The 26,935-nt window shown below is 37.4% G+C and overlaps 3 protein-coding genes across 7 annotated transcripts; 1 reads left to right on the top strand and 2 right to left on the bottom strand.

Moving 5' to 3' along the window:
* Positions 1–44: 44 nt before the first annotated feature.
* Positions 45–5,654, bottom strand: LOC120484372 (contactin-5). Of its 3 annotated transcripts, none has more exons than XM_039679486.2 (10): positions 5,512–5,654; positions 4,519–4,568; positions 4,221–4,382; positions 4,004–4,135; positions 3,656–3,880; positions 3,327–3,571; positions 3,114–3,216; positions 1,529–1,662; positions 1,386–1,453; positions 45–412 (listed from the first exon to the last, which is right to left on the bottom strand). In XM_039679486.2, exons 2-10 carry the CDS (start codon positions 4,553–4,555, stop codon positions 280–282), a joined length of 1,239 nt encoding a protein of 412 aa, XP_039535420.2. In that variant the 5' UTR covers positions 4,556–4,568; positions 5,512–5,654; the 3' UTR covers positions 45–279. The 3 variants fall into 3 exon arrangements, with proteins under 3 accessions (XP_039535420.2, XP_039535418.2, XP_039535419.2); XM_039679484.2 differs by having other exon boundaries at positions 1,529–1,704; positions 5,512–5,653; XM_039679485.2 differs by having other exon boundaries at positions 1,386–1,450; positions 1,529–1,704; positions 5,512–5,653.
* Positions 5,655–6,327: 673 nt separating this feature from the next.
* On the bottom strand, positions 6,328–17,477 carry usp5 (ubiquitin specific peptidase 5 (isopeptidase T)). 2 transcript variants are annotated; one of them, XM_039679481.2, is made up of 20 exons: positions 17,164–17,477; positions 16,547–16,675; positions 15,008–15,074; positions 14,755–14,882; positions 14,378–14,523; positions 14,072–14,256; positions 13,313–13,407; positions 13,015–13,208; positions 10,378–10,449; positions 10,088–10,178; positions 9,793–9,918; positions 9,556–9,709; positions 9,268–9,442; positions 9,100–9,188; positions 8,343–8,528; positions 7,865–8,008; positions 7,626–7,768; positions 7,171–7,321; positions 6,992–7,076; positions 6,328–6,848 (listed from the first exon to the last, which is right to left on the bottom strand). In XM_039679481.2, the coding sequence occupies exons 1-20, from the start codon at positions 17,269–17,271 to the stop codon at positions 6,755–6,757; spliced, it is 2,562 nt and encodes an 853-aa protein (XP_039535415.1). In that variant the 5' UTR covers positions 17,272–17,477; the 3' UTR covers positions 6,328–6,754. The 2 variants fall into 2 exon arrangements, with proteins under 2 accessions (XP_039535415.1, XP_039535417.1); XM_039679483.2 differs by having other exon boundaries at positions 8,400–8,528; positions 17,164–17,476.
* A 2,345-nt stretch (positions 17,478–19,822) lies between these two features.
* p3h3 (prolyl 3-hydroxylase 3) lies at positions 19,823–26,718 on the top strand. 2 transcript variants are annotated; one of them, XM_039679365.2, is made up of 16 exons: positions 19,824–20,167; positions 20,366–20,550; positions 20,675–20,833; positions 21,364–21,550; positions 21,748–21,879; positions 22,502–22,644; positions 22,809–22,898; positions 23,008–23,060; positions 23,131–23,210; positions 23,320–23,447; positions 23,549–23,644; positions 23,755–23,905; positions 24,428–24,545; positions 24,936–25,011; positions 26,166–26,306; positions 26,393–26,718. In XM_039679365.2, the coding sequence occupies exons 1-16, from the start codon at positions 19,879–19,881 to the stop codon at positions 26,558–26,560; spliced, it is 2,196 nt and encodes a 731-aa protein (XP_039535299.1). In that variant the 5' UTR covers positions 19,824–19,878; the 3' UTR covers positions 26,561–26,718. The 2 variants fall into 2 exon arrangements, 1 of the variants encoding a protein (XP_039535299.1); XR_016145717.1 differs by lacking the exon at positions 26,393–26,718 and having other exon boundaries at positions 19,823–20,167; positions 24,941–25,011; positions 26,166–26,304.
* The last annotated feature ends 217 nt before the right edge of the window (positions 26,719–26,935 follow it).

The raw sequence follows: 26,935 nt of genomic DNA, 5'->3' as shown, positions 1-26,935 counted from the left end.
GAGAGAGAGAGAGAGAGAGACTACAAATATACAGCAGAACCATGTTAAAAGAATAATACAATTTTATTTTTGAAAGAAAAACTGCAACATTCAACATTCTTGTCATTCATAAAGTACAGTTGTAGAAGCATTTATATTATATCCTCTGCAAAATACACATTATTTGATTTAAAAGTACAAAGCCTAATCATGGCATATTCATTCTTTTGTGTTTTTGGCATCATTACCGGTAAGCAAGAAGCACATATAAAAGCACAGGCCCAGCATGATATTTTTCCCTCAGTAGTCTTGCTCTTTGCTCTTGTCGAATGAATGGTTTTGATTTGCTGGATGTATACGCAGGTTGCGCTGTTTTCTGGGCACTGGAAGCGGTTTCTCTTGCTGTCTCGACCCTCCCGACTCTATCTTAGCTCTATAAATAAACAAATGCTTTAAGACATCTGTAATACTGTAGTATGATTGCTTTAACACTTTGGTTCATTTATGCTTTAAACTAATATGAATTATTAACTACGAACAAGTTAATATTATTAACCAAATGGGTAACTGAGTAAATATAACCAGTGTTAGGGGTAATGCATTATATTAAAGACAGATAAATAATCATAAAGTAACAAATTACTTTGTAAAACAAACAAGAAAGAAAGCTCAGGTGACAAAAAGTAATGTAAACGTAACTTTATGCATTTTTAACAAGTAATCCAAAGTAATGGTAAAGCATTGCTTTTAAAAGTAGCTTTACCAGACACTGAATTTAACTTCCCTATTATTCATTTCAACATTATACTACAATGTGGTGTAATAAACAATAAGGATGCATGATTATAAAAATTATATTTGTTTCATATAACAGATAAATGGCAGATTATTTAAATTCCACTCTATTTTGTCAAAATAAGTTAAAAAAAATCACATTTAAAATATTAAAATAAACCTCTTGAAATGCTTAAAAGTGAATTTAGGTATTATTCTGAACAGTGTGAAAAAGGCGATGGTAATCTAAATGTAACAATAAAATGAGTGGACACAGTTAAATAAGCAATATCAACTGATAAATTAAAAATAACAATGCAAAATTAATTTTAAGAGAATATATAACGAAATTGCAGCATTAGAAAAAGGGAGTTTATCCAAAAATGAACATTTTGTGATCACTGACTCACCCTCATGTCATTCCAAACCTTTTTGACTTTCTTTCTTCAGTCAAATGATAGATATTTTGAAGATACTTAGAATCCCACATTTTTCAAAAATATCTTCTTGTGTAAAAAAATATATTTTAAGGTGAACTATACCTTTAAATCAACATAAAGCCCATACAAACGTTCAGTAAGCCTGACTGTGAGTAATACAAGTACCATGTGTAGTAAAGGAAGAGGAGGTACCTGTTGCATTGGCAGTAGTCATTGGCAGTAAGAGACTGTCGCATGGATCTCAGATATTTCACTCTCTTCTAGATAGAAGAAAAAAAAAATGAGCCACTTCCTTTCTCACTTGCTTGCTGGTTTTCATCTTTTCTTTCTTTCACCTTAATTCGTTTGTTCCTTCGCAGGACGATAACAATCCCAATGACAAGTCCTATCAGAACCATAGAACTGGCTCCTACGGCAATCCAGACCCACAGCTTTAGGCCAAACACCTCCTTGGTCCATGTTCCCCCACCTGCAGGTTTTTTCCCTTGTGCTTTAGTGACTTCCTGTCCACCTGTTCAATGATCATTATAAACTAAGACTGCACTGTTGATCTGGGATTTTGCTTAGTGAGCAATGCACATAAACTGCATCCTTTCTATTGTGAAATTATATTAATTCCTATAGCGATGTTAAAATCCTGCCTGGTACCAATAAGCTGATAATCAATTTAGCCAATAACTATTTTGTCAAACTAAATAAAAAATAAAGCACTTCAAATCATTTAAAGGGGTGAAGAACTGAGAAATCTAAATTTCCTTGAGCTTTTGACATCTAAGAGGTCATCATATTATAAGAATATCCTGTAAGTTTCAGAACTGAAAACGTCCTTGTTAGTCCAATAAAAGCTTTTATTGACACCAGGATCAGCAAACGACTCGTTTTTCAAAGTGGGGAACTATGGCGTCAAAGAGGATAAAACCCCACCCCCTGCAGGAGAAGATCAACACCTCCTTCAACATGGCCCGGTTTAGCCCCGTCCACCAACACGCATAGCTAATTACATAGATGCCTACCTCGTGATGGCAAACCAGATTGTGCTACCGAGCAATACAGAATATTGTGCAGCGCCTGGTTGTGGAAGAAGACAGTCACTACATAAATTTCCTCTGGATTCCAATAGGATTGCATGGATAAACTGTATTTTTAATGACGTTCCAGCTGATGAGGGTAAAACATCGTCCGTCTGTTCGCTTCATTTCACGGAGGATTGTTTTGTAAACAAGACTGGATTTGCAGACCGATTAAGATTTAAGAATGCTACTGTGCCGTCTATATCGGATCTGACAAGAATTGTGCAACACATGGACTCTGGGTCGAACATGTATGGGCGAATTATTCCTGTTGCCATTTTACAACATTGGACGTTTTCAAAACAATTTCCCCCAAGTGCACCGACGGGTGAGTCGAAACTCATTATAATATGCAAAACTGTTATCCACTCACAGCAGTGGGCAGTCTTCAGTGCGAGACGCCCATAAAAACAGAGCGTTTTTCAGCTAGGCTCAAAACTAGGGTACAAAATAGCCTATTACTTATTCATTTTGATGTTTTTGAATGTAAAAACCAAGCGAACGTCATAAGTTGACCTCAGACAACAATATAATAAAATTTAAAAAGCCAGTTCATGACCCCTTTAAATGTAACAAAAATGTAGGTGTCGACTAATGTATAGTATGAACATCTTTATTGTATTCAATTATTGTTTTTAAATCTTCATTTTAAGTAAGCATTAGATGACAGCAAACACAGTCTGAAAATGACAGCAAACATATATTTGAGCGTATATAAAATTAACGTCTAATCCAAAATATATTAACTATGGACTGCTCACTAACATCGGCAGTCAATAACTGATGTGGTTCTGATAAAGTGCATCCCAAGACTGATTTTGTAAAGTTGTGAAATGTAGATTTGTTTCACCTGAAGGTTTGGCCTCAACCTTCAAACGCGTCTTTGCAGTTAGCTCGGCTCCTCCCTCGAACTGCACTGTGCACACATACTCCCCTTCATCATCATGCTTCGCCTGAGGGAATAAGAGAGGAAATGACTGTCAACTCTTAAAATAAAGCCTCATTATTGGCACGATGTTATAGGTATAGTTTATTCAAAGCAAGATCAGTGTAAGGTATTCACATTTATCAATGTGACATCATAGTTTGTGCTGAGTTGTCCACTAGTAAATGTGATTTTTGTTGAATTCTTGCCATTCCAGCGTAAGCCTTTGTCTTCTGATTTCATCAGGGCTGGGAAATGATTTGTAGGGAGTTGGTCAGCCTTCCACTTCCCTCCCACAACAGGTTGAGGTGCACTCTGGGAAAGAGAACAGGGCAGCACTACTTTGCCCCCCTCAGAAACTTCAACATCGTTGGTCAGAAGACCTGTTGGAGACCCAGACAGATGTCATTTAAATGATAAAATGTGAAATATTATAATAACTTTTATTAACTATTAGGGACACCAACCGACAACAGTCAATTTTAAACTGAACTTCAAGTCATCCTTGACCAGACATCTCCACACGCCTTCCTCTTTTGAAGTCACAGACTTCAGCTGAATCACTTGTTTTTTATAATTAGTTTGATTAGTTGGAGTCAGCCACTGTACTTCAGCATTTGGTTTTCCTGTAATTTCGCAGTGCAGCTCTACGTTACTAGACTGCACCAGCACTGGGCCTGGACTAGCAAAGACTGTGTGAGAGAGAGAGAGAGAGAGAGCAAATATGAAACATACCGTACAATCATTCTAAAAAAATAAATAAATACATTTAAAAAAGGCAACTCTAGGTTCTCGCCACTGCTGTGGTCTCTCACCTGACACAACATGCACAGTGTATTGTTTCCCTGTCTGAATGCAGGTATAAACGCCATAATCTCTTTTCTGCAGGTCAGGAACATTCAAAGTTCCTTCATGTACCTTTACTTTATCCTTAACATGGGAATTACCTTTAAAAATAAAATCAATTATAGTGTGACTCCACAATACTTCAAATTCAATCATGTTTGTATAAAAAGGGGAATAAACTGATACCTTTCAATTTACTTCCACTTTTGCCCCTAACGATAACAATGCGAGCGTCGTTCAATTTCCATTCTACATCACTGTTCGGAGTCAGGGCACCACAATTCATGGAAACCTCACCCCCGACTTGCTGATATAACTCATCACATTTCCCAGACGATGTACACAGTGCTGAAGGAGAGAGTGTTGGAGAATAAGGGGGTTAAAGAGCGCAAAGCTGTGCAGGCAGTGTTTTATATGTAGACCGTTTAAAATAATAGGTACTTTAGAAAATAACAATGCATTTTATGAGTTTATTTATGCTCACCAAGAAGGAGAAAAAAGAGGATCTTGCAAGTTGGCATTCTGTTCCTTTTTCTTAAAAAAAAAAATTGAAAAGAATTGTAAAGTTTCTTTTTAAATCAAAAGCCTGTGTTATCTAGAAATTTCTTTTCAGTGAGAAAATCTTATCTGATTTTTTGTGTGTGTGTGTGTGTGTTTTTTTTGTATATAAAAAGAGGCCCAAGCTTTTACAACTAAGAAAAAAGGGGCAAACAGGAAAACAATGTGGCTGTGAGCCACAAGTGCAACTGCTTTCGGTAATTTTGTTTTATTCTCTCTTGTAAATATAGTCATAATTTAACTGATTAAAATTAAATTTGAATCATCTGAGATAAATAAGACACTTGGAGATGGGGAATGAATAAAAATGTTTATTGTAACCAACTTATTGTAGCCAATATACATATCAAAGCTTTATAACGTATCTCTAATGCATAGTAGGCTAATATACATTTCCCTTACAGTGTTTGTGGTGCAAATAAGCATTTCTAATTCAATCTGCTGTTATTACGGATTTTTGTGTTTCATACGGGTTATGACGAGTTGAAACATTTTCATAAATTCTGCAAAATAGGCTACTGTGCTTACGTTATAATCTGGTAATAGTTTATTTCGTATAAATTTGAATTCTTAAAATAAGAAATTATAAATATTTTTTTTTAAGTTAGCCTACATTTCTTTTTATTATATATTACGATAGCGTATTAAAGTTAACGAAAAGCAAAAATATATAGCCTATACAGAAACAACGAAAAGATAAAAAAAAAAAAAAATCAAATGAGCATCATAATCGAGTGTTAGGTAAAACAACACATCAGCCTCAATTAGGAATTGAAGACAGATTTATCTTTAATTTGACCACATGCAGCAAAAACCCATCATTCAGTTGGATCTTTTATGTATTTTTAATTTAAAACCCTTCGCCTATGCAAGAGAAGTTAGATAAATTTCATATTTGAAAACTCTGCTGTTTACTCACGTTTGAATGTCCTTTTTGTTTGTTTTGTTGACAGTTTCTAAGTAGTTCACGCGCCTTTAGTCCAACTTGCACAAACAATCGTGTGAGAAACCAGCCGATACGAAACCCTTAACCTGAACTGGAAACTCAAATGAGAGAACAAAGCGGATTCAGCGGAAGAAAAAAAGAAATGAAAAAAAAGTAGTGTCTTTAGAGAGCAGAAAACGCCTCTCAACGTACCTCGCGGTGGGAAATCCATGACAGACTTGAGAATTATGGTTAAAAAAAGTTAAACAATTAATCGATTTGAGTATTTTCCAGAGCATCTACAGGCCTAGATAGCATGTGCACATTAATCTAAGTATTGACATTTCAGTACAGTTAAGGCTTGCAAATGTGATACGCTATGTAGATTCACTTAAGATTCAAACTTTGTAATTTACTTACCGTCAAACCTTGAAAGCAACAAGACAAACAACGATTTAACTTTCCATTGTTAACCAGATATGCTTAGTTAAATGTAATTGGTGTCGTTTTTACATTTAATGCATTTGTTTTCATTGCATTTACAATTATCAACAATCTTTGCACTTTCAGTTTGTTGCTTCCGTACAAAACGATACTGCTAACAAAGTTACTTTATTCACACACATAATCACAAAACACAGTCAGAAGCAGCAAAGAGTCTTTTTTTTTTATTTTAAAGCAAAATGAACAAAATTAATTCTTTCCTCCCCCAAAAAAGGAGAACAAACCATAAGGAAAAAAGTGAAACCGCACAATATCTTTTGCATTCATTTTTTTAAATTTAAAATTCCAATATATAATATTTAGCTGTTTTTTTTTTGTGATTTAGTGATATTTACTTGTCATTAAACATTTTGCAGAAACATTCTGGAACACAAAGGGAAGGAAGGTGGAGCTTAGCTCTAGAAGCAATGATGACACAATAGTCACAATCCAATCAGGGGGAGCCACAAAGGAGACTAGTGAGTGTGGTAAGGCCTTGTACAACATATGGGCGTTTCGAGTAAGAACACTCTAATCCGCACATCCTACATCTCTTTTTTTTCCCCCTTCCATTTTATTACGTCTGGTTTCTCTCAGTAGTGAATAAATTCGAAGGAGAAGTGCTTTGACTTATTAAATGGCGCATCAGTTCAGAAGCAGGAGTCTGTCGCCTACTTTTCCAGTAGATCAGATAGAGAAGTGTGTGAGTGTGCGTCTGGGTGAAAGAGAGAGAAAGATGCTATTCTAGTCTACTTTATTCCACCACTCTCCTGTAAAAGTACAGGTAGCCCAGGTCCTTAGGTGGTTTCTCAGAGGCACAAACTTTCTGATCGTTAAAGATAACCCACCTGAAAGAAACAAAGACAGACACTGGATATAAAATCACTGAGAAGAAAATTAATTCTGAGAAGACGATGTTGCATTACAAAAGCTGCATATGAATAATAATAGAGGGATTGGAGTCCACAGATGGAGAGAGAACTTTACTCACTGTTGGTCCTTCTTGATGTGGCAGACATAATGACCACACATTGTGCTCGATCCCATGTGACTGATGAACGCAAAAAGCTCATACTCTTCAGGATAAAAGAATGGGAAAGATATGAATTATTAGAAGAGAGCATAAAATTTAAGAAAATATTTAATAAAATGCCACACAAACACACTTACTTCCTGGTCCATCACGGACACGTGGTCCTGGAGGAGGTTCCCGACTGGCTTCACTTCCTCCCTCCGAGCGTCCACCCTCAGACACATCCATGGACTCCAGATCATCCAGATGAGAGAAGATCCAGTCCACAGCACGCTCTAGAACATTATTCTACAAACAAAGAAATTGACAAAATATGGGCTTGACTCTTATAAGAAAGTGATAACAAATAGCCTGTGAAAGAAAGTGCAAACAAAGCATTCATAACATACTGACGGTTTTATTTTCTTGCAATTTTTGTAACCTATTACCAAAATTGAAGACCCCGATTTGTGATTTTGTGCATAAAATCTTCAACTATTTGGTGGTTACCCCAAATATTTTCTAACATATCAAATAACTCTTTTGCAAACGTATTTAAAATAGTATTAAAGTATTATGCAGATTTATGCATCAATGTTTTTTTGCCTCTCACCGTAGCTCTGAGAGCACGAGTGGCCTGGTCTCGACTGAAGCCCATTGAAACGATGGTTGCAAGGTGTTCCTCAGGTACACTCTCAGTGGGTGTTGTGCCAGGAGCAGAACTAGAGCCAGGCAATACTAAAGGTGCAGAAAAATCTGCAGAAAAAAACAAACACAAAGAATTGTTACTCTAAATCTGCATACTGTTTTAAATCAAATTCACAGCTGACACTCATTGATGAATGCATTTACCAGGGTCGTCCATGTGCCCCATCACCCAGTTCATAGCAGCGTCGATGCCACTGTTGCCTGTGTAGTACACGGCCTTCCGGCAAGCTTCCAGAGGAAAACCCATCTCACAGAGCTGAGACACTGTGGAGTCATCCAACACCGGAGCTGAGAGACAGACAAAGAGAGAGAGAGAATGGTCTACACAGCGTTTGATACAAGAAATCATTACACAGACTGAATGCTAATCAAAATTAAATAAAAAAAAAAAGTTTAACCACTGCTTAATTTCAAGAAAAACTCCATTTAACTGAAAACTAAATACTGACACTGTGTATAAATGTATATGACACATCATGTATAAAAAGTGTTTACCTTGAACTAAAGCAAATTAATTTAAAGAACAAAAAAAGACAAAAAGAAGAAAGCAAAGGAAAAAGAAAGAAAGAGGCTTAAGTGAAGACAGATGCAGTCGGAAAGAGGAGAAAAGAGACAGACTGACACAGCAGTGGGGAGTATAGAGAGTCGTCCTCCTCGTTGCCGTGGGAACCCAGGATACCTTTAACCTCCACATCGGGGGTCATGAGAGGAGGCGGGGCCACCTCTGGCAGAAGCTCCTCCCCTGGCTGCTGTCCCATGGCACGGAGCGCACTCAGATCCAGCGTGTCAGGAACGTCAATGCTCACATCTAATAAAAGGATCATATATTAGTCTTCAAACTATGACTGTCAACCAATTAACTGAATAATTTACATTTAAAGATTTATTTGTTATGTTAGCAGGGGTCTTCAACTCTGCCAATCAGCAAACTGCCAAGAAAACTGCTAGCTGGCTACAGAAAATAAACTAGCAATTTATTTAGTCAGCATATTTGTGTTTGATCTGTGTGAAATACAGAAATATAAGACTTGCTAGACCTACTTTTAGTTACTAGTTACCAATAACATTTCCACAAGAATAGATTGATTGATTTTTGTAACTTGAGCATACTTTGATTTAAAATGACGCAGAATGGGCTGTGTGTGTGTGTGGTAGTAGTAAGGAGTGAGGTGTGTGAGGTGGACCTGGTCACCACAGACCCTACTGTCATATGCTACACTGTCTCTTCATGTGGCACATTATGTGTTGGCACATTGTATGGGTCACTTTATCATAACAAGGTAATACAATGTGTAATCAAGTGATGGACTGATTAACAGTAATGTAAATGCTAAATGTCCTAATACCTGTTGAGAGGGAGAGAGAGAGAAAATATTCACCTAGTTTTTTAGGAACCCAATCCAGGCCAAAAGTAAATTTCTTGATTTGGATAACAAGATGGTCAGGAAATGAAGCAAAGCGAGTGGTCCTGGAAACAAAGATATATAAATCACACAGAAGAAACCAAAAAAAGACTGAATGAAAACTAAAATTAATATTATTATTACTTTGTGGCAGTGGTTTTGGCCTGCACTGCAGAGCTCCAGAAATCTGTGAGTGTCTCTGGTTCGCTGAGAGCAGCCAAACAGGCAGCAAATGGGATTTGAGCACGTGTCACAGCGGGGGGAGGGGCTCCAGATGACTCCGCCTCATCACGGCGACGCTCTGCTTCTTGTAGCTCCTCTAATGAACAGGAAGAGAAGATGATAAAAAAGAGGAAGGATACACAGAAACATACTATTATTATTTTATCCAGTCTTTCCAGTACGTAAACTACATTCCAATGAGTGTCGAACCCATATTAGTTGCCTGGTCCATGGGAACGGGCAGCTGGACAATGTAGTCCACTCGCTGCGTATACTTGGCCTTTTGTGACTGCTGGCATACGATCTTCTCTTCCACCAGGAAGCGGAAAGCTTCTGAGGGATTCATGCCAGACCGGCAGTTCCTCTGGCCAACATAAAGAAAGCTGAATTGAGCGAATGCACAAATAGAGAAAAACAAAGACAACAGGAGAAAGTCGTCATCATTACCTCCACCATATTTATAAAGTGAAGAAGAAACTCCTGCGCATCCTGCTGCCGATTGGTCGAAAACTCAGGGTGGCCTCGTCCAACCAGAGCTTTGAACATGCGAGGTGCTATCCCAACCTGGTCACCCTGTACAAACAAAATCATTTATGAATGGCTTATCTCAACATCTGAACATAAACAGAATGACATTTCATTAAAGACAATTTATGAAGGATTTGGACATGAATTCAGCTTTATCTTTTCTTAATGAGACCCAGTGAATTAGAATTGTTAAGAGGTGGGTGTGCACGTGTACCCTGGGTTCGGTGGAGGCGCTGGGGTCATCTCCGGGGTCCGGGGCCGGCTTAGAGTACTCCCCTGACAGAAGGCCATAGCCCAGCTTTGCTCTGATATTAAAGAGTGAAAAGGAAGGAAGAAAAAAAAGAGAGATAATTGATGTATAGTGACCTCTGCTGGATATATGAGATTAAAGGGATAGTTCCTATCATCATTTACTCAACTTTAAGTTGTTTAAAAAGATTTTGGGGTGAACGGTCACTAAACACACCCATATTTTAAATTTTAAATTTTGAGTCAGGTACTCACACTTGAGTCTTAAAGTCCTGGGTAGGGTCACTGGGCGCCTCAGCAAAGATCTTGTCAATGTTAGAAACGTATCTGACAAATCAAAGAGTGAGAGGAACAAAAGACGCATTTAGAGACTTAATTTTATTTCAACAGTTAAAGGGTTAGTTCACCAAAAAAATTTAATTCTGTCAGTAATTACCCTCATATTGTTCCAACCCCGTAAGACTTTCGTGCATCTTCGCAACACAAATTAAGATATTTTTGATTAAATTCGAGAGCTGGATCACATCTCTATAGGCTTCTATAGGATTGAAACTTGCCAAAAATAGTCCAAGTGACTACAGTGGCTCAACCATTAGTTTATCAAGCGACGAGAATACTTTTTGTGTGCAAAAAAACACAAAAATAACGACTTTACTCAACCATCTCTTCCCTTTCGTGTCTTTCTCCTAATATGTTGACAATTTAACAGTGCAGCGCTTCTGGGTTGTGCAGCGCTTCTGGCAATAGTGAGCCTACATTCTTACGTACAATAAGATAATAATATAATACAATAATATAATACAATAATATGAAACAACATAAGGGTAATTACTGAATTATTTTTGGGGGGTGAACTAACCAACCCTTTAACTTATGAACATAAAAAATATATAAAACATTCATATCTAATACACATACACTACCATTCAAAAATTTGGGGTCTGTAAGATTTTTTTATGTTTTCAAAATAAATCTCTAATGGCTGCATTTATTTAATAAAATTACATTTAAAAAATATATAATATTGTGAAATTGTTGTAATCTAAAGTGCTCAAGTAACATTTCTGATTATCAATGTTGAAAACAGTTAAAAAAAAACTGAAAAAAATAAATTAATTCAGGGTTCTTTGATTAATAAAAAGTTCAAAAGAATAGCATGTATATGAAATAGAAATAGTTTGTAACATTATAAATGTATTAACCCTCTGGGTTCGGCTATCGCGCCGGCGTGGCGAGCTCACTTTTTTATTTTGCAACGTTTTATTTTGCGTCACCATTCTTAGTCGAGTTACACTGCTCGTGTAACTGTATTTGAATAGGGAAAACGTGGAGGTGTTTGGTCGCTTCTCTGCTTGGATCTTAATGAATGAACTGGGCTAGTTAACTGCTATCAAAGGGACTTGTGAGCAATCGCCAGAGCGATTGAGTGCACACACTGAGACGAGAGAGGTATAGTGAGGTGAGTGACGATTAATACTATCGTAATAATCCTGGAAAAGTTACCTCACAAGTGCTGGTAGTTTAATTTCGAGAAGCAACGGATTCAACTGATGTACAGTAAGTAATTTATTCTTAAGTGCTTTGTTCTAATCATGTTATTGAATAGTGTCTGTAAACTGCACAAAGTCTGTTTAAATATGAATTACATGTATGTGTGAATGAATAAATGGCACAGCCACACGCGCGATGTTGTTTACTACAAATACATTGCATCTGTGCGTTCATTCACTCTCGTTCCTACATTAGTGAACGTTATTATTACATGAACACATCCAAACTATATTGCTATTAGCCTACTGAGATTTATTCTAATCACTATATACGTAGAATAGTGTCTAATGACAACATTTCGTAGACTAGTTTTGGATAGATTATATAATATTTTACTCTATAAAAAGACATCATCTAATGTTTCTGCACATGTTAAATATATATTATGTTTTATCAAAACTTAACTAATAAACTGTTATAGTGTTTGTTCCAATGCAAGATACCGTAAAACTTCAAATAATAGCCGAGTCCCAAATAGACGCCTGTCTCTTTTACACGTCTGGTGTGGCTGCAGGTTGGGGTAAATAAAAGCCGGTCTCAAATAGAGGCCGAGTCTGTTTTTTAGTTTCGGGTTGTTAATCTTCTAAAACCATCAGATCGTCAGCTTTTTGGACGATCTGAATAATAATACTGTATAAGAGATTTATTGAAAAAGACTATTTTCTTTTCAAGATGTTTCCAACTCTAACTTTGAACCAATCCAATAGAATGGCCCATAAAACCTATTAGAACAGGATTTGGTTCCAGGTATGAGTAAAAATGTGCTTCTGAATTATATTTTGATTATATGTATATATGTGTGTGTGTGTATGTATATATATATATATATTGTCCTTGCATTCTATTTTATTGTTTTATGTGAATGATTATGCGGGATGATTTTCAGATCATTTTTAAGGAAAAACTCTAGGTGACCACATCCATTAGTCAAAAATCTTGTGGACACATATTTAGTATGTGTTTTGTAGCCTTATTTCAGACACTTTAATTTTTAATTTAACCATGCATAAACAATATTCTCTCAAATACACACATGTACATGTTGCTCACATATTATGGTAGCCCTGTTTGTGCTAAATAGAGTTTCACCTTTGCATTAATAAGTTTATAAGCAACTGAAAAAAGCACAAATGTCAGGGGATGTCAAAATATCTCGAAAGACACCTTAGACCCCAGAGGGTTAACTGTTACTTTTAATGTGTCATTGCTGAATAAAAGTATTTAAATGTTTTTTTTTTTATTCTTACCGACCCCAATCTTTTGAATGTTAGCGACAATGACAAACATGGCAAAAACACTAAAATCCCACACATTCTCACAAGCACTCTGAAAGACACTAACTTGGTCTGGAAGTCTGGGATGGTGAAGAGCACTTGCATGACAGAGTTGAGGTAGCAGCTGTTTCCCAGGTTTTTCATACCGGTGAGCCCCTCACCCCACATGGGCCTCAGAGTGGTGCCTGACTCCTGAATCACCTCCCACTCTCCAACACGCTGGTTCACTGCGATCTCCAGCTCAGTCATGGTTCTTTCCGTCTGACATAGGAGAAACACACTTTAACACCAGTTTTTTTTTAACAGCTTCATAAGCACTTTTAGAATTAAATCGTATCTTCCAGAGATTTTAGGAATGAATGTACCTTTTCCATAGTCATCATATCAATGCCAAAGTGAGAAAGGTGTTCTGGAAGCTTAGAATCTAAAACCATATCATCTTCATCATATGAATAGACATCTGCAAAGACAGACACAGCACACAATTTCATCAAATATACACTATCTGTCAGTTTTCTTGACAAAGGAGCAGGGTAAATTGATCAAAATAGATAATAAACACATTGGTGATAAAAAAGCCTTCTATTTTAATTAAATGTATTTTTTCTTCATATACATCAAATAATCTTGAAAAACTTGTATCATGATTTTCACAAAAATATTAAGCAGCAAAATTGTTTTTCAACACTGATGATAAAATTAACTGCTTAAGCAGAAATTCAGCATATTAGAATGATTTCTGAAGGATCATGTGATTGAAGACTGGAGTAACGATGCTGAAAATTCAGCTTTGCCATCACAGAAATAAATCATATTTTAAAAAATATTCAAAGATGTTTTGAAATTTAATTTAATTTTACAATATTATACTTTTACTGTATTTTTTTTTTTAAATAACTGCAGCTTTGGTGAGCAGAAGAGACTTCTTTCAAAAACATACGGCAAGCATCACTTGAGATCATTCTGTGATACTATTACGTTTTAAAAGGCTTGATACCGGTCGCTATTTACTGCCGTTTGATTTTAATTTTAGGGTGAACTCTCCCTTCAACTTTACTGGCTTGAGATATTCCCAAACAACATTATTTAATTAGATTCCAGGAGATTTTGTGTGACAATCTCACCTGCTCCATCAGGTGTTATTGTGCCGAGTTTGACAGCCAATGGGTATCCAGTCTGCTGGTAGTGCAAGAGGGCATGGTTATTTCCTCCTGATCCATCAAAATACCTCCGCCCACACAAAACCTTCCCATCTGTCAGATTCATCCAGATGTTCTCCTGGAGGTCACAAACCTCACACTTCCAACCACTAAAAGAAAGATAGGAGCATCTAAATGCAAACAATCAATTTCTGTAAATTTCTCTGGGATCATATTCTCAGAGCTCAACAGTACATATCAAATGTGTCAACAACATTTGCACGTGTATACCTCGGAGGGATTTTGACCCCATTGTCGAGTTGTTTAAGTTCAGCAGCGTATTTTGACTCCTGTCGCACTTCACCGTCCCACTGCTGCACCTGCAGAGCGTGTGACACCGAGTCTGCTGCCTGCAGCCCTGCCATTGACAAAGACACCTGCAAGCAAGATTGACACCAAACAGCGAATGATAGTTTAAAAAACATCAGCTCACACTTAATTATGACTATAAAGTATTATATTTGGTAAATAAATACAAAGTTAACAGTCTATAGTATAAACTGAGAATCGCAGCTTAATTAGAAAATTAACATGCCACCCACAAGTCTGTTATTATTAAATAGTGAAAAATAATGTTAAAACATACACTAATATAAAATTATATTTACCCGTTCCCGAACGACATCTGGCATGGAGGCTAGATGATCTGATGTCACTTCCTGTCGGTCTGGGAACAAAACCACCTTGACTTCATCCTCATATTGCTCCTGATCAACATCAAACCCTCCCTCAATTCCTACGAGAAAAACATGAAAGCTTTATATCCTCTTGTGTTTCAAAATAATATGCTTAATAACAATAAAAACTAGATGTACTAAAATATTAAGCAAACACTGAGGAGAAAAGAAAGCAGGTGCTTACCAATTGCCAGTCTTGTGGGCTTCTTTTTTGGAGGATCACCAGATCCAGAATTGGGATCATCCTCCTTCTGATAGACAAACAATATTAGTCAACATTTGCCTGAAGAACAGCACAGGAAACGAGACACTACAAAACTTTGCAATTGCAATTCGTATTTGCTTAGTTCAAAAGAGATGACATGATATACATCAACAACAGTGAAATAAAATTCAAGAAAGTTTTTCATTAAAATAATTTATTCTAAACCATATTATTCATGGTATATGTCGTCTATGTTGATTTCCAGAAAAGTCTAACTGTTGCAGCAAGTTATACAATGCCCACCCAATTTGTTTTTGCAGCCTTGGTTACGTTATGTTTTTCCATATTTTTTTAAGTCTTAATTTAAGAGTTATAAGCCATGAATTAACACAACATTACAAATTTTGATATGAAGCAAAACAGTTTTTTTTTTTTTTACTGTTTACAGTAAGACTGTGTAGAGTAATTGAAGTTGCAATGAAACAAAAGTAGGGACAGTTCTTATATTAAGTATTGTGATGCATATCTGAGTGTAACAAAACATCAAAAAAAGAAATGTATTGGTTCTATGCATTTGTTTATGTGGATTTTAAGATGTGGGTGTTGCATTCAAAAGTGGAGGTGGATGAACATGAACTTGCAGAAAAGCCTGTTATATTCACAGGAAGGACATGCTATTTTGATTTAACACTAGGTCAAATTTTTTTTTTTTTTTTTACGAAACAGGCATGAACTGTTCTCAATTAGATCTATAACATGCACTTAGAAAGTAGACAAGATCAATTTTATTTTTATGACCTTTATGGCTTTATTGAACTACAATCCGATAAAGCACTGCAAACGACAAATTTGACAAATGTTAATTACATACATATAGGCAATTTGTTTATATTTATAGCAAATTATGCATGTTATGCATAACTGTTACAACATTTGCAGCTTTATTGAAGTGGGCATTCATCATGGAGAGCAGTTTCTGCATGATTTGCTTGTCACAATTCCCTGATTGGAGGATATTTCTTTGGACATTCATGAATAATGTAGTTCTTCAAAAGGAATTTTACTGTTAAACAAATTAGTTGAAAATCTAGGCTTATGGTTTCAACAAATGGGTTCAATATATAATTTATTAACCACCTAGTAGTAGCTCACAACAAGTCTGGCTTTAATGGTTAAAATTATCATTAAAAATCAATGTGCCTAAGGAGAAATTTTTAGTCGATTTATTACTTCCCAACCCAAATGTTTAACATGAATAAACGCTTTGTCCCACCCAGCCTGAAACAGCAACACTGGCTAAACCAATGGCGTGAGTCTAGAGGCGGGACTCTGTTTGTCTGGCCAATGAAATACAGGAGGTGTGTTAGGGAAACCTGTTTGACAATAATCCATTTTATTTTCTCCTTTTAAAATTACGTTTGGAGAATGGGGGCTTTAAAGATTTATGAACATGTACTAAAACCATACTTTATTATTCATAAATTCACTGAATGATGTGTCATGCGTTTCTGTGCTTACCTGTGTTTTCCGGGTCCTGGTGATATGCAGGTAAGCTCTCTGACCAGTTTTGGCGTGGTGTCGGTCTACGTACTTACTTCCAAAGCCGAGAAAGCTGTTCATACAGACATACAAGCCTCCCTCACTCTCCTGAAACAATTGGAAAGAACTGCTATAACAAAATACTGTTGGTCAGCAACACCACGAGCGCAATGAGGCTGCCTCACGCGCACAATGACAAAATAACATTCACGCGCGTGATACAGAAGCACACAGGCTTCTGAATATAAAAAACTTTGCAGGTAAATTACTAGCTCAAGTTAGCGTTATAACTAGCTTGCAGCTAGCAAAAGTTGTAACGTTATATAATCGGATAATTTGAAGTTACAGAAAATGAATGAATGGCTTAACGTTAGTCGAGATGTAAGTTAACCAAAGAGTGCAGAGTCAAGTCAACAGTGCAATGATGACTAACGTAACCTAATGAAGGAAAATAGTGCAAACTTGAGCGCTAGTTAGCAAACATTCCGATATCTCACAGCTTGTAAGAAGACAAAAGCAAAACAGCAACCTTATACAAACAAGCAAATCAATCAATCCAGAAAGTGCGCGATGACTGTGCAGTCTGCTGGACTCACCGGGCTGGCGAATGAGAAGGCGCACTCGTCTTTGTGAACACGATCTCCGGGCCTCGGAACCCGAATCGTAGACAGAACCGACATCAATATCTCGCTAACCTCCGTCATCTCTGGCTAAACACAATTTGCCTTCTTGCCTACACACTTGCCCGACTGGGTTTTTTGGCCCCCGCTCCTGAAATACAGTCCACTTGAAGTCTCTGACAGCCACTTCTTTCTCTGTTTTCCCTCAATGAAAGCTGCTGCTGCTGATGATCCAGTGTGTTTCATTCGAGGCCAGGGGCGCTGCACACACTCGCACTGCACGCATTACAGCCGCAAATGCTTGACCGTAACATGTCTAAAATGCACGCACATATTTTAAAATTACATTTTAATTTTCGACATAAAAATTGCAAATATGCATGTTTGTTGAGCGTCTTTCATGGAAGAGGATTTAAGTGATCGCTTAATGCAACATAGTAATCTTGGCGTTACAAATACTTTCTTTAGTACATTATCACAGAGGAGACATTTTAAACTGTATTATGAAGTCTCGTTTATTTTGTGTACTACGGTAATATGGAAGCCATGACAGTTGACAAAATGAGAAAGCGGAAAATATTTACCTCATGTAAATAATAACACTGGCCTCATGCGGCTTGGAGTGGAAGTGCGGCCTTTAGGCTTAAGAAGTCTATATGGGGAGCCTATGAGAATCAGAGTCTCTTTGAAATTACAATTACGTTCCTGTCATTATCGTTGTATTTGTGGTGTGGACTTGTCTTTTCTCATAGAATTACAACGATTATTAAAACTAACTATCATTACAATTGTCCAAGGTGTGAATGGGCCAATTAACCCTCTCTAAAAGTAATTTTCCAGAAGTAAAATTGTTAATAGTCATTAATTGTTAATTCATTTTAATTAATACATTACATTATTACACGTGTTGCATGAATATGCTAATTGGTTCCCGCCTTCACTCAGTCACAGTCACACCAGCGTGGTGGACTAACTGATCCACTCGGTCAACTAATGCTACAAGCGGAAATGTTGGTTTAATTCAGCCATATGTTCGAACCAGAAACTGATTCAGAAGAAGAGCAAATTATACAGGCCCAGGTACAGGGGTGCTTGATGGTGCTAAACTAAAAAATGTTCGCCATCAGACGTCTAATGAGAAACTCCTCACTGCAGAGCAAATTGGTAGAGCTGTATATGTAGCTCCACCCAGCTAGATCTCTAGCGAGGAGAAGTGAATGTAATTTGGGCCTAATGGGTGGAGCTAAACCTCCAAGTAAATGATGACAGAATTTTCATTTTTGGGTGGAGTATCCCTTTAACTGCTCACCCATCCCTTTCGAAGAAGCTATGGTTGCTAAAACGGGACAAACATATAGAGAGCCTAAGTCCCTCCCTTTCCGGGGGACCATCATGGGACCTTATTTCGAAAAAAATATTGTATGGTAGTCAATGGCGAGAGACAACAAATATTTTGATCTCGAATGAATTGTGCCCTGAATTACACATATGATGTTTGTCAATTTAAAAGATACATTTTAAAGTAAAGAAAGTTGCAGTTTGATGTAAAACCGTTGAGGTATGAGACTGTGAAAATATGTAATTACAAAGACTACAAACCCCAAAGGCGCACATTTTCCCTCAATGAATGAAGCTATCTTTACTGAGGTTAATGTCTGTCATTGTTTCTATAGATTTATGTAATTGTAACGTTATGCCGTCATGCCTGAGTGTTTTGTACCAGACTGCACCCACATGAGCAGCGGATCTCGCTTGTTGTTTTGCTTCCCGGGAGATGTAGTTCATTGAGCGATTTTCACATAAAACTAAATGTTACTCTTCTGTTTTATGACAAACTGCGACGTTTTTGACTTTCAGAATTATCTTTTAAATTGAAAAACATAATATGTGTAATTCAAGGCACAGTTCAGACGGAATAAAAAGATACGTTGTCTCTCGCCATTGACTACCATACATATTTTTTCCAAAATAAGGTCCCATGAGCCGGAAGCGGAGGGGCGGGACTTAGGCACTCTATCGGCGTCTGAGGCAGCAGAGAATTGCCAGAGTAAGCCAAGTTTCTGTACCAAAGTCCATTATAAACATCATGGATAAAGTTTACAAACAATATTCACCATATCATCTCACCATTTCACCATATCCAACTCCTCCCATCTTACATACACCTAAACCTACCCCTGATCCCTAAACCTATATACCCCAAATCCCTAAAGTCAACCCTAATCCTACCCATCTCGACCCCTTGGATCTTGATCCGACTCCTCCCCGTGGATCTCATGTAATGCATTGAGGTGCTACTGGAAATATTACACATTGCACCGTTAAGCATATTAAAAACGTACCACACTGACATTGAAACAATAAAAAACCCCAGGGTTTTTAAATATATATTGTACAGCCTATGTTTTTAGGTAATAACCCTAACACTTTACTTTTCCAGTTAAAACTTTTTTTTAGTAATAATTTACTTTATGAATGTATATAGGGAATGAACATTACAGGGAATGTATATAGGCCTAAACACAAAATAATAATGCACCAACATTTTTATTTTTATAGAAGCAAATGTGTCCACAGACACACGTTTCCTCTCTCGTGCTGTACCTATATTTCTTGCCAGCAGGCACGTATTCCCCTCATTCCTCTGTGGGACCTCCTCCCTCCCTTCATCCCAGCCACAGTCCCTGCATTATGGCGATACTCTCAAACACAATCCCTGTATACGTGGCGTTCCTCTTCATTCTCAAATATGTATCTAAAACTGCAGGCAGTGGACTATCTTCAGAGAGTTCATCCAGACTTTTACCGCCTTACGATGAGCTCTATTACCGCGGGGTTCGGGCGTATTTTAGGGAGGACTGGGAGCGCGCGGCGGAGTTCCTGGAGAAATCCATTTCCACGCGAGACATGCTCCTGCGGACCAGGCGAAAATGTCACGATGAGTGTTTAACAATAGGAGATGAAAAATTCTCCAAACTAGGTAACTGTTAACTTTATGTACAAATGGACAAAATATATTTTGCGTGTCTCAGTGTGCGAGTGTTTCAATGACCTGGAGAGCATTTAAATTACAGTGCTTGAAACAGTCTAACTAATGCTGCAGAATGAAACATGCCATGCAAACTGGAGACTGGAGTTAATTTCCATGACTTGTCCTGTTGACTGCGTATGTGTGTAGACAGAGCGGATGTTAGTCTCTGGGACCTGGGGGTGCTAGAATGGATGCAGTTGCGGGCCGAGTGTGTGAGGTTCTGCATGGGTCGAAGTGTTTCTCCTGCTGCTCTGCTCCCAGTATCTTCAGACATCGAGTATGAATTTGAAACACGCAACCCTTACAACTACCTGCAAGTCACCTACTATAAGGTAAAATCAGTAATCATAAAGATTTTAAATCAAATCAGTCTAATAATATATCACAACACCTGGAAAGGTCCGAGTAACCCTGCCCTTTTTGTAAGTTTAAACTCTCTTCCCCCCCTCTGTATAGTTGGGAAAAATGGACAAAGCAGCTTCAGCAGCTCACACGTTCTTTGTGGCCAATCCGAGCCACCTGGAGATGAGGAACAACATTGAGAAGTACAGGAGGATGATAGGAGTGAAAGATGAATCCTTCCAGGACAGAGAGAGAGAGCAGGAGCAACACTGGGTGAGTTCAACAGAAGAGAAAAGCAGTCTGGGTATTTACAACTCAAAGTATGTATAGATTAAATGTAGCAGTGGATGTGAACCTTAATAGAACAGAATAGAATTGTAATGAAAAAATTGATAGGTAAAATAAGCTAAGGCTTCAGCCTACACATTTTCCGGTTAATATACATTATATTGATTATGGAAAACTGTGTATGAGGACCTAACTCAATCTTGATGGTGATAAACAAACTAAAATAACACCACCAATGTCACCACTGTTAGTGTTGTGAGTCATAATAGTTATTTTGTTTTTCTAGTGTGTTGTGCAGGCTGTTATTTTGGTAGTTTCTTCCCACATTGACCAGGTGGGGATAACCATATGTGGATAACTTCTTTTAAATTGTATACTTCTGCATCTCACTGTCCTCACTCGTCTCTTGCGAAATGATAAAACGAAATGATAAAAGTTATAAAATGAACCACATTAGCTGTCCTGTATACCCCTTACTCTGCCATCATTTTTTCACATTATTTATCATTTTTTAGGAGATGTACGATGCAGCTATCCTGGCTGAGAGCTCATCTGATTGGGTGAAGGCTGTGAAGAAGTGGAAGGAGTGCGTGAATGGGACTCTCAAGCAGACGGAAGAGTGCAGAGCTCAGTGTGTGATGGCGCCACAGGTCTTTCCGGAGGAGACGGACACTGCACGTGGAGTTTACGAGAGAGCTGCAGGTCAAAAAGGATTTTTATTTACAAAGTCTTATCAAGTTATTGCAGCCACTATTAATAGTTTAACATCTGATCATTTCAAGGAAAAGTAAAACTGGTTACTCCTCTTCTTTGCAAAGAATATTTTAAATAATATGTTGGACCATCATGGCACATTTTGTTTATTATATAACAGATGAGTGAACTCTCTGTCTCTTCAGACCTCTCTCTCTCCTTGCTTTCATGCAAACAGATGTGCGTGACCTTAGTGTCAACGCGACCTGGAAGGGTTTCTGCTCTGGAAGACTTTCTGCCCTTACAGCTCGAGCATCTACATATTGCACAGTTTAAAGGTCAGATGTCATTTATAGGTCAGGTGTTATTAATACAGAACTGATATACACTGATATTTCCTGCTCGTGTTTGCTCACAAATGCCAGTGTTTTTGTAATTTAATTGTTCAAATTGGCTTATTTCTAATTTCTGATCAGTATAAAATTTTAATACCAGGTCATGCATAAGCATAGCCTACATTTTTTTATGTTACAATTTGGATGTGCATAGCAGTGTTATTTTAGTATTATTCAATTTTAATGTTTTTTTTTTATTAATACTTGGCTTTAATTTTCTTTTATTGCAGTTTTAGTTATTTTAGTACTTAAAATTTATTTTATTTTGGTTAGTTAATATATAAGTAAGTAAATATTTCTAAAGTTTCTAAAAATATTTCTAAAGTTTTTCCTTGTATATATATATATATATATATATATATATATTTAAAATATAAAAATAAAAAATAAAATATATATATATATTTTATTTCCGATTTATTTTAATTAACCAAAACTATTTTTAATAGTTTTAGTTAACAATAACATTATAACAACACTAACATAACAATCGAAATACTATTCTGTTTGAGAAACTTCACTATACAAAAAACTCTTTTTACTACAACTCTTTGATGTCCCATAGCTGGTGACCTGAAGGGGGCGGTGGAGACCCTGCGCTCCTTGATGCTCTTTTACCCCACTGATTCAGACTCCCTTAGTAACCTGGAGCTCTACTCTCAGGCTCTAGAGGGCGACACGGAGGCTCAGGAAACAGGCCCTTTGCAGGTATGATGATTGGACTGCTGGAGTAACTATGACACATGGGTGATGGGGTAGAAAGAATAATGTTTGCATTTATAGATCGGTGTGTCTGTTTGATGAATGGATGAGTCAATGAGTAAAATCAATAAAGACTTTAAAATGGCTATTTTATCTTTTTCTTCTCAAAGGAAATTGCTAAGTATGTCAGCAGAGCTTTGGAAGAGAAGAGCCTGCTGTACTTTGGGATGGCAAACTTGGACTTTAAATTCAGTGACCCGGTATATGCCTAATTTCTGTTGCTGGAGTCTTTCACCTCTCACCTTATGTTCCGCTTTCTGAAACTAGCCAAAAAAGGCCTCAGTCTCACTCACTCTCTGTCCTCATCAGGATCTGTGGACACCCGAGGACGTTGTGCCCGAAGCTCTGCGAGAAACCTGGAGGTGAGAGAAACAACAAAAAGGAAATGGTGAGATGAATTTCCTGGCAGCTTCAAACTTTTCTTCTTCTCAGAGCAGAGAAAGAGCGGCTTCATGAGAAACTGAAGCAGGGCCAGAAAGTGGAAGAAGTGGATGAAAGTGGATTTTATGCAGGTACAAGCACTGTTTCTGTCCACCTTGTTCCTTCCATCATCTTATAATATGTAATGTAATATAATTATTGAACTGAATTAATTACATACGTATATAAAATTTGACTCAGGTGGTCCTGTTCCTGTGGTTGGCGTAACAATCACAATGGATGATCAGGGGCTGAACGGGACCAACCGTGTGGTGTTGGATGGAGTTTTATCCCAATCTGAATGTGATCGAGTGATGCAGCTGGCTGCCGTGAGCCTTTAAATAATCATTTCAAAATCGGCCATGTGAACTACTGTTGCAGAGAGCAGCTGAAAGAGTCTCACCTCACATTCTGCATGTGTGGATAATAGGCTGCCGCATCAGTGGGTGATGGCTACCAGGGGCGGCGCTCTCCTCACACGCCGCATGAGAAGTTTGAGGGTTTGACTGTTCTCAGAGCACTAAAGGTGAAATATTATTCACTCATGACACATACGAGAATGATTCACAAAATTATAGACATTCTCACATCAAATGTCATAGATAATATACGTACTAGAAAATATCTGTTTACCAGTTGGCGCAGGATGGGCAGGTCAACCAATCAGATGCCAGGCTGCTGCATGAGATCGGGGAGACCGTAAAAGTTCTGATGGACTCATACTTCAGAAGTCACTCTCCTCTCTACTTCGCTTACACACACTTGGTGTGCCGCTCCGCCATCCCAGGTACGACGCTCTATAGTGCTATACTGCGTAAATAGGAACAATTATTCACACATAAACACATGGGCCGTCATTTATAAAATGTTGCATAGAAACTGTCCTACTTTTGATCTTACAGTAATTTCTCAAATGTGCATACGAGCGATAACAGAACGAACGCACGCACAAAAAAACGTCCGTCTGCCTCTCTTCCAGATTTGAATTTGTGTGCAGCTAAATTGTTTGCGATCTCCACCCTTATAAATGCCACCTAATTCATTTCATTAACAAATAAAAGATCACCAGTCAACATCTAAATTCTTTATTTTTATCTCTGCCACAAGGAACAGTGAGTACGTCAGCTAGACCCTGACATGGCGCTAAGCACTTGTCCACGTCGAACACCGGTTTTATGAATATTAACATTGGCATGGATTTTTGCATACACTTACTCCAAGATCAAATCTGTGCGTACGCACATTTTATAAATGAGGTCCATTATTTGAACGTCTTGCTCAGTGCATATATGACTTTATGTGTACAAAGGAAAGCAAGAGGGGAGATCAGATCTTTCTCACCCAGTTCATGTGGATAACTGCATCCTGGAGCCAGAAACCAGGCAGTGCTGGAGAGAAGCTCCTGCTTTCACGCATCGAGATCTCAGGTGCACAGATGAGTAGATGTTGGCAAAACACACAGGAAATGCACTAAGAATCAATAGGCTTGCTGATAGCTTCCTTTATTAGCCTAAATTAATTTACTAAAAAATAAAATCAGAAGATTAAGATTCAGATGATGAAAGACAGAGTGTGGTTAAAAATTCAGAATAGAAATTCATGTTTCTTACACACAAAATTAGTAAAATAATTTTTACCTTATATTAGGTAAATAGCATTGACTTTTGTGAATCCAGCTTATTCTATAATAAGCCTCATTTGAATAGAAAGGAAACATCTGGAAAATAAAGAAAATCCCTAAATATATATGTAATAGTTGTTGTTTTACTTTTCTTTAACGCACATGTTGTGATTTGTTTGTATTGTTGCCTTCACAGTGCAGTTGTTTACCTGAATGATGATTTTGAAGGAGGTGATTTCTTCTTCACTGATCGAGACACCAAAACAGTCACCGTAAGATTAATTTTCTCAATATTCACAAAAAAAATAAAGTGTCTTTTATTCAAATCCTTATTTACAGGTCATTTACCCTCAAGTTGTTCCAAACCTGTATAAATGTCTTTGTTCTGCTTTACACAAAGTAAGATTGTTGGTAGAATGTTTGTAACCAAACAGATCTGGGGCTCCACTGACTACAATAGTAGGAAAAAAAATACTATGGTAGTCAATGGGGCCCAAGATCGGTTTGGTTACAAACATTCTACCAACAATCTTACTTTGTGTACAGCAGAACAAAGACATTTATACAGGTTTGGAACAACCTGAGAGTGAGTAAACGATGACAGAATTATTTTTTTTTGGGTGAACTATAGCTTTAATATAATCTCCTGAATAACATTAAAGTTCACTTTAAAAAAAAACTTTTGCTGATAATTTACTCACCCCCATGTCATCCAAGATGTTCGTGTCTTTCTTTCTTCAGTCGAAAAGAAATTAAGGTTTTTGATGAAAACATTCCAGGATTTTCTCCATATAATGGACTTCAATGGGAACCAAACGTTTCAAGAGAGTTTCAGTGCAGCTTCAAAGGGCTTTAAATGACACCAGACGATGAATAAGGGTCTTATCTAGTGAAACGATCGGCCATTTAAAAAATAAATAAAAAAGTTTACGTTTTAGAAGCACAAATGCTCGCCTTGCTCTGTACTATGTCGAGCGTTCGTGACTCTCCTTTTCAAACTCGTTCATTAAAATGAACAAATCTTTTTTCGAGTCATGACTCGAAGGGTCCTAGATAAGACCCTTATTCATCGTCTGGTGTCGTTTAAAGCCCTTTGAAGCTGCACTGAAACTCATTTGGACCTTGAACCATTTGGATCCCAATGAAGTCCATTATACAGAGAAAATCCTGGAATGTTTGCATCAAAAACCTTCATTTCTTACTGACTGAAGGTGAGTAAATTATCAGAATATAAATTAAAAGTGAACTACTCCTTTAAAAAAGTCTCGTTCACTAATAATTTTGTGGATTACTTCTATATTACTTGTATACACAGGATAACTTCTCACAAAACCATTTCTATGTAGATTTCTTGCCCAAATTTGTAATCACGTTCAAACCCAATTATTTGCCTTAGACGTTCTCCGTCTTTTATTCTCTCTTTCAGGCAAAGGTTAAGCCTAGGTGTGGGCGACTTGTTGGATTTACATCAGGACCTGTCAATCCACACGGTGTTACTGCAGTAACGGAGGGTCGACGATGTGCACTGGCACTCTGGTTCACTACAGAAAAGCTCCACAGAGATATGGTACGGGGCTGTTATGGCACCTTCAAGAGATGCTAAAAGAGGAAAGATGTAATGTGCACTTATTTGTTTGTTTAACTTCATTTCAGGAACGTGAGGAAGCTGAAGCCTTATGGACAGCTGATGGACAGAGTGTAGTAAAAGAGGACAAGGGGGATACTGAGAGCGCCTTGAAATCTGCCCGCAGTGGGAGAAGCCAAGGCAAAGAGAGGAGCAAAGAGAGAGATCGAGTGACAGGCAGACGAGATGAACTGTAAAAATGACAGATGAATGAAAATATCAGAAAATTGACATCCATGGACATGAAATGCCATGCTGCTTGTTCACCTTGTCATGAACCTGTTCAACATCTGTGTGTGTGTGACTCCCCTCCCCCTTGGAGTATTTTTAAAATAAATCATGTACACACAAGACATTCAAAATCACATAAACGCTAATTTATTTTACATGTTGTGGCTTGGCTAATCGGCATTTTTGCGTGAAATTGCATCCACAACACTAGGTGTCAGTATAAATCCAAAACCATATTGATCATATCGATCAATGCAGCAAACTAAAAATTATTGTCTGCACATTTATCATTCATTTATTATTCTTTCAGAGAATCAAAACCAAGAGGAAAAAAAAAACCC

The sequence above is a fragment of the Pimephales promelas genome, chromosome 12, assembly GCF_988280905.1.
Source record: "Pimephales promelas chromosome 12, fPimPro1.hap1.1, whole genome shotgun sequence".
Taxonomy (NCBI): Eukaryota; Metazoa; Chordata; class Actinopteri; order Cypriniformes; family Leuciscidae; genus Pimephales; species Pimephales promelas.
The sequence above is the reverse complement of the archived record's forward strand: the minus strand, read 5'-3'. Positions and strand labels throughout refer to the sequence as shown.

Bases quoted from the DNA above. Each gene is read 5' to 3' on its own strand.
- LOC120484372 (XM_039679484.2), bottom strand. From the start codon at position 4,555: ATGCCAACTTGCAAGATCCTCTTTTTTCTCCTTCTTG. The intron at 4,136-4,220 runs GTATCAGTTTAT...TTATTTTTAAAG, and splicing joins AAGTGGAAGTAAATTGAAAG to GTAATTCCCATGTTAAGGAT. The intron at 1,705-3,113 runs GTGAAACAAATC...ATCATTGAACAG, and splicing joins GGTTGAGGCCAAACCTTCAG to GTGGACAGGAAGTCACTAAA.
- usp5 (XM_039679481.2), bottom strand. From the start codon at position 17,271: ATGACGGAGGTTAGCGAGATATTGATGTCGGTTCTGTCTACGATTCGG. The intron at 9,919-10,087 runs GTACACGTGCAC...TTGTTTGTACAG, and splicing joins GCGCCTCCACCGAACCCAGG to GGTGACCAGGTTGGGATAGC. The intron at 8,529-9,099 runs GTGAATATTTTC...TCCTTTTATTAG, and splicing joins TTGGGTTCCTAAAAAACTAG to ATGTGAGCATTGACGTTCCT.
- p3h3 (XM_039679365.2), top strand. From the start codon at position 19,879: ATGGCGATACTCTCAAACACAATCCCTGTATACGTGGCGTTCCTCTTC. The intron at 20,551-20,674 runs GTAAAATCAGTA...CCCTCTGTATAG, and splicing joins TGCAAGTCACCTACTATAAG to TTGGGAAAAATGGACAAAGC. The intron at 22,645-22,808 runs GTATGATGATTG...TTCTTCTCAAAG, and splicing joins AGGAAACAGGCCCTTTGCAG to GAAATTGCTAAGTATGTCAG.